General features: G+C 41.6%; 1 protein-coding gene across 1 annotated transcript; it reads left to right on the forward strand.

The window, feature by feature from the left end:
- The first annotated feature begins 2,178 nt into the window (after window positions 1-2,178).
- On the forward strand, window positions 2,179-6,124 carry LOC129861764 (uncharacterized). Its single transcript, XM_055932916.1, has 2 exons — window positions 2,179-2,605; window positions 3,675-6,124. The coding sequence occupies exons 1-2, from the start codon at window positions 2,210-2,212 to the stop codon at window positions 4,374-4,376; spliced, it is 1,098 nt and encodes a 365-aa protein (XP_055788891.1). The 5' UTR covers window positions 2,179-2,209; the 3' UTR covers window positions 4,377-6,124.
- Window positions 6,125-6,515: the final 391 nt, after the last annotated feature.

Genomic DNA, 6,515 nt, shown 5'->3' on the forward strand with positions numbered 1-6,515 from the left:
ACCAATAGAAGGTGCTGGGATATTTATTTCTTAAGTGTTTTATTTAACCTTTATTTACTAGGCAAGTCTGTTAGGAACACATTTTTATTTACAATGACGGCCTACCCCGTCCAAACCCTCCCTTAAACCGGATGACGCTGGGCGAATTGCACGCCGCCCTTTGGGACTCCCAATCAGTTGTGATACACTCTGGGATCGAACCCGGGTCTGTAGTGACGCCTCTAGCACTGTGATGCAGACTTCTGTATATGGCTGATACAGCCCGGGATCGAACACGGGTCTGTAGTGACACCTCTAGCACTGCCATGCAGACTTCTGTATATGGCTGATACAGCCCCGGATCGAACCCGGGTCTGTAGTGATGCCTCTAACACTGCAATACAGACATCTATATATGGCTGATACAGCCCGGGATCGAACCCGGGTCTGTAGTGATGCCTCTAGCACTGCGATACAGACATCTATATACAGCTGTGCATAAAGAAGTAGAGGTCTTGTATACAGCTGTGCAACTTTTTCAAGGTGCTGGTTGTGGAACAATAGATACTATAAATACAGTATGCTATGTCTGTGTCAAACTGTAGACCAGGGGTGTCAAATTCATTCCACGGAGGGCCTAGTGTCTGCAGGTTTTTGGTTTTTCCTTTCAATAAAGCCCTAGACAACCAGGTGTGGGGAGTTCCTAACTAATTAGTGATGTTAATTCATCAATCAAGTACAAGGGAGGAGCGAAAACCCGCAGACACTCGGCCCCCCGTGGAATGAGTTTGACACCTGTGCTGTAGACGTTTCTCTTTTGCAGATGCTTTTGTGGTGAGCCTGCCCGAAGCAAGCTTTAAAATCAAACTCAGGAAGCTGTGTAGCTGGCATCAACAGGAAGCTGTTTAGCCACATCTCACCTTCTCACCTCTTTGGAGACGAGAGTTACGGTAAAATGTTACAGATGATGATGGTGGTTCCCACGCTGCCTTTCTCTTCTTCTGTCCATCTTCCAGCTGTTGCACCAACATGGTCAGAAGGTAACATTTCTCCCATGGAGAGATCACAGCAGCCCCTTAGCTTCCTCATTTCTGAGAGCAGGGAAACCCTTATTGCCCAAGGCATTTCATTTTCACAGGTTCTTTCCATTCCTGTAGTTAAAAATTCCACCTACATCTATCAACTTTTCAATATAAACCATTTCAGCAAATGAACGGTATAAATCTTCCCTCACCTACACATTTCACTAGGATTTATAAGGCTTTAATTACATGTACGGTATATCTGTTGCTGACCCCTGCGGTTCATAAAGTAACCTATAAACATTTCAGGAAAATTTAACCAAATTCAGTACATTTCAAATGTTCATTCTACTTCAACTTTTAATCAATTCCTTATTTCATTCAAATACATCATAAAAAGCAAACAAGAAACAACTATTGTAACACAGGTCTTAATGCAAATGTAGGCTGTTGGTAGTCAGCACTATAGACCAGTCTTATATTGTTTGATACATCTCGCAACAGATCGTCTGTGCATCTCTCCAATTATGCAGCTTCTTGAGTCTCACAGACACTAACCACAAGCTATTTCCTTTAGTTCTACGCTGAATCACATAAGAGACGTCTCATGGGTTGTCTTCTTTTGGCATATAGCTAAATGGGAAACTGTAGTTGTTCAGTAATTTTGCTTCATTGTGAAAGCAGACAGGTGAGTCCAGGTCATTTTTCTTTTGATATAGTCCAATAGGTCTATGCTCGCAGAGCAAAGCTTTAAACACCAAATTATTCTGTGAACACATTCTCACAAATGTGCACCTTCTAACAGATGTTTTAAATTCTATCAGATGTTTTAACTTCTATCAGATGTTTTAACTTCTATCAGATGTTTTAACTTCTATCAGATGTTTTAAATTCTATCAGATGTTTTAAATTCTATCAGATGTTTTAAATTCTATCAGATGTTTTAACTTCTATCAGATGTTTTAAATTCTATCAGATGTTTTAACTTCTATCAGATGTTTTAACTTCTATCAGATGTTTTAAATTCTATCAGATGTTTTAAATTCTATCAGATGTTTTAACTTCTATCAGATGTTTTAACTTCTATCAGATGTTTTAAATTCTATCAGATGTTTTAACTTCTATCAGATGTTTTAACCAAACATCTCTATATTTTTGTTGCATTTAGTATGGAGGCGATACAAGAATGGGTCAAAGAATCGAAGGGAATGGTCCCGGACAGTCTTGTGTCTAATGTGGCTTGTAGCGTCTGCCTTCTGGGCTTGGAGAAGATGATGGAGATGGAGTTTATCTGTCCCTGCGATCCTACAATGAAAGTTTTGTTTGTGTTTGCAATCTTTTTCATTCCTACATTTGTAACATTCATAGTTATGCTAAAAGTACAAGGACCTAGTTGTAACCAAGGAAAGTGTACGGGTTTTATTTCAAGCATCATCCCTCCCTTGATGTGGTTGATCATACTGTTCTTCGATGGCAGGTACATTGCTTGTGCAATGTCAAACTGGAATGAAACAGTTGTCACAGAAATGTCTCCTAAGAAAAGATGTACGCAAAAAGAGACAGATAACAATCAGAATTTCCATTATTGGAAACTCCTATCTCAGGTGAGAAACCAGACCAATCTTTTACATTAATGATATTTAGCAATTGATTTAGAATAAAACAACGTATAAATGCCTTATGAGTTTATTTCAATCTGGGATTCAAAAAACCACAAAGCGGTCACCCCAGTCCCACCACCTGGTTTGGTAAACAGGAAGTGGAACCACTCTCAAATTCATAGGGTCAGGTTTTGGCCAAGACTGTTCGGGTTTTGGTCACTAGATGTCCCCATTGCACCTTTTTTGTACCTTTGTTTTTCTTGCTCTAATTATTGTTTGCACCTGTAGGTCATTCCCTTGTTAGTATTTAAACCCTGTGTGTTCCTCAGTTCCTTGCTCAGTGTTTGTAAGTTAGCACCCAGCCCCAGCATTGTTTTATACAGATATTTCTCTTGTTGGATTTTCCAGAGGTTCTCTGGTTTAGTTCTTGTGTATTATTTGAGTTTGTTTTTCCCTGCTGTTTTTTACCACTTTGTGGAGTTTCTTTTGTATTTTGGAGGATTTCCATTTTGTGCCTCTTGGCTTTATTTTTTGACATTGTGGATTTAGTTTCTTTGCCTGAAGATTTTGTTCTTTTATTAAACCACCATCTCTAGTACTGCTGTGTCTGCCTCATCTTCTGGGTTCTGACGATTATTAGTGACTGTTTCTCGCACTGGGTCCTGACACATAGACAGCGATATAGATACAAAAGGCTGGGATATACAAAGATGTAAGATACATTTGTACAGTTTTAACCTTGTTTTGAAGGTATACAGTGTTTGATTTAAAATTACATTGTTTACAAACAATGTGGTAAAAAAAGCATATGATTTTGGTTCTGATGGGGTAGGACAGTTGAATTAAACTCATGAGGCATTTCTAAGTCTTTATATTATTAATTTAAATTAAAAAAATGGATGTCCCAATCCCAGATTGCCCCTTTAATATCTGGGAGGTGGAATTGTTCTTTCATTAGATTTTGCAGTGCATTGAAACAAACCTCTTAAAAACAACAGTGGGGAAAAAGCTGTTGTTGATGTATTGCATATACTGATTCTGTTTTCTGTTTTTCTGTTTCCTCTTGTTTTAGGGCATTGGTATGGTTCTTATCTTGGCCGTAGGAGTTATAGTCATAGGAATCCTATACAAAGGCTTCATCAACTCCTGCAGTGATGTAGGAGCAGCAGAAGGAGGAGCAGCAGGAGGAGAAGCAACAGCAGGAGGAGGAGCAGGAGGAGGAGCATCAGGAGAAGGAGGAGCAGCAGGAGGAGGATCAACAGCAGGAGGAGGAGCAGGAGGAGGAAGAGGGGCAGCAGCAGAAGGAGCAGGAGGAGGAGGAGCAGCAGGAAGAGGGGCAGAAGGAGCAGGAGGAGGAGGAGCAGCAGGAAGAGGGGCAGCAGCAGAAGGAGCAGGAGGAGGAGGAGCAGCAGGAAGAGGGGCAGCAGCAGAAGCAAGAGGAGGAGCAGGAGGAGCAACAGAAGCAGGACAGGCATCAGAAGTTGGAGGATGCGGAAGAGGAGGAGCAGGAGGAGGAGCAGCAGGAGGAAGAGCAGCAGCAGGAGGAGAAGCAGGAGGAGGAGCATCCGAAGCAGGACAGGCATCAGAAGTAGCATCAGAAGCAGGAGGAGGAGCATCAGAAGCAGGACAGGCATCAGAAGCAGCATCAGAAGCAGGAGGAGGAGCATCAGAAGCAGGACAGGCATCAGAAGCAGGAGGAGGAGCATCAGAAGCAGGAGGTGGAGAAGGAGAAGCAGAAGCTTTGCTTCAGAAGTCTGACGTCACCCCATTGTGAGTTACAAAGGATTCAGGTTAGGGTTTAGGGTAGGGTTGTACCAAGGATCCCACTTAGCGTCTACCACTGAATTGATTTATATTTAACCTTTATTTAACTAGGCAAGTCAGTTAAGAACAAATTCTTATTTTCAATGAGGGTCAAGGAGCAGTGGGTTAAATGCCTTGTTCAGGGGCAGAACGACAGATTTTTACCTCGTAGGCTCGGGGATTCGATCTTGCAACCTTTCGGTTACTAGTCCAACGCTCTAACCACTAGGCTACCTGCCGTTGAAGAAGCAGTTGAGATGGTACCCAGGCCCAGAAATTGATCAATGTGCGTAAAATTACTGTATGAATAACATTTGTAAAAATGGTATGTTTATTTTTTTCTTCTCTACACAATCAATAAGTAACCAATTTATAACTTTTGATTTACGAGTGTGGAGAAAACGTGAGCGTAGATGAAGCCCTTGGCTAAAAATAAAGTTTAATGGTGAGTCTCCATTGAAGAAGCTTTTAGTCCAGGATTAAGGTTAATTTGTGTCCATAAAACTGCCCCTATGGCTGAGTTCACAAAGGAAGACCAACTCTGATCTTTTGACAATTATTTGTCATATTTGATACAGTACATGCAGTATCTGATATTTCTCCCAATGTGTAAGTAATAACAACAACAAAAACACATTGAATCTGATCTTTTGAGTTCTGATTTGTACCACATTTGTATGTGGTCCCCTATAAATTCGGATCCATTTTGCAACCTGTCTGGACGCTGATTTTTTCCACATGACCTGCAGTTTCCAATACAACCACCCCAAAATGTAATGAAACAGTGAAAGAAAATGGATGAAAAAACCCCATCTGAATTGGGTTCCTACGGCCCAGCTACATTACAGTCATCAGTCGTCCGGCATTACAATCAGCCACCAGCCATTGGGGGAATGCTTCCTTTGAAATCAATGAAAGCTACTGACAAGAGTAGTAGCTTATTAAGGCCCAGGTCTGTGTGACATTGTAGAGACACAACTTGCAGATGCCCACGCACACTCATGAAGGTTCCCTTTCACACAGAGCACAAAGAAGAATGAACATTGAGAGGGAATTGGCATAGATTAAAGAAAATAAGACATTAATTGGGAGTGGAATTTATAAAAAGAACGATTAAAGGTATATATGTGAAATGTTAAAGGTTGGGAACAGGGGGACATATACAGTGGAAGATATTAAAGGGTGATTAGAGGAATGCAGTAAATGGTTAACAGTTTAATAGTGTTGTTTAGCTTAGAGGAACAAGACCGTAGGGCCCATAGGAGGGGAATAATGAAATGTTATAATGTTGTTTGCTTTAAGGTACGATGCATATAGACTATGTTTGTTAAGCTTTGGCCATCATTGTAAATAGGAATGTGTTCTTAACTGACTTGTCAAGTTAAATAAAGGTGCAAAAAAAGGGTGAAAAGATGAACAAGGCCTTAGGAGGTTGATAATGAAATGTTATAATGATGAAATGTTGTAATGATGAAATGTTTAAGTTGGTGGATGTTTAAGATGTCATAGGGGGGTAATACGTTTATTTGGAGTAAGATTAGAATCGAGTGGAGTAAGGAAGATTCATGATTAAAAATGACTGTTTTAAAGGTAATTAAGTATGATAAGGAAGTCAGTTGGATTTGGAAATCCCTAAATCGGTTAGTTGAGACCGGTTAGCTGAGACCGGTTAGGGGAGACAGGTTAGGGGAGACCGGTTAGGGGAGACCGGTTAGGGGAGACCGGTTAGGGGAGACCGGTTAGGTGAGACCGGTTAGGTGAGACCGGTTAGGTGACACCGGTTAGGTGAGACCGGTTAGGTGACACCGGTTAGGTGAGACCGGTTAGGTGAGACCGGTTAGGTGACACCGGTTAGGTGAGACCGGTTAGGTGACACCGGTTAGGTGACACCGGTTAGGTGAGACCGGTTAGGTGAGACCGGTTAGGTGACACCGGTTAGGTGACACCGGTTAGGTGACACCGGTTAGGTGACACCGGTTAGGTGAGACCGGTTAGGTGAGACCGGTTAGGTGACACCGGTTAGGTGACACCGGTTAGGTGAGAGTTAAGGGGGATGAAAAAACATATTTTTGAACGTTGTGCGCATTAGGTGTTAAACACTGGATGCATC

This window comes from Salvelinus fontinalis, chromosome 9 (genome assembly GCF_029448725.1).
Source record: "Salvelinus fontinalis isolate EN_2023a chromosome 9, ASM2944872v1, whole genome shotgun sequence".
NCBI lineage: Eukaryota > Metazoa > Chordata > Actinopteri > Salmoniformes > Salmonidae > Salvelinus > Salvelinus fontinalis.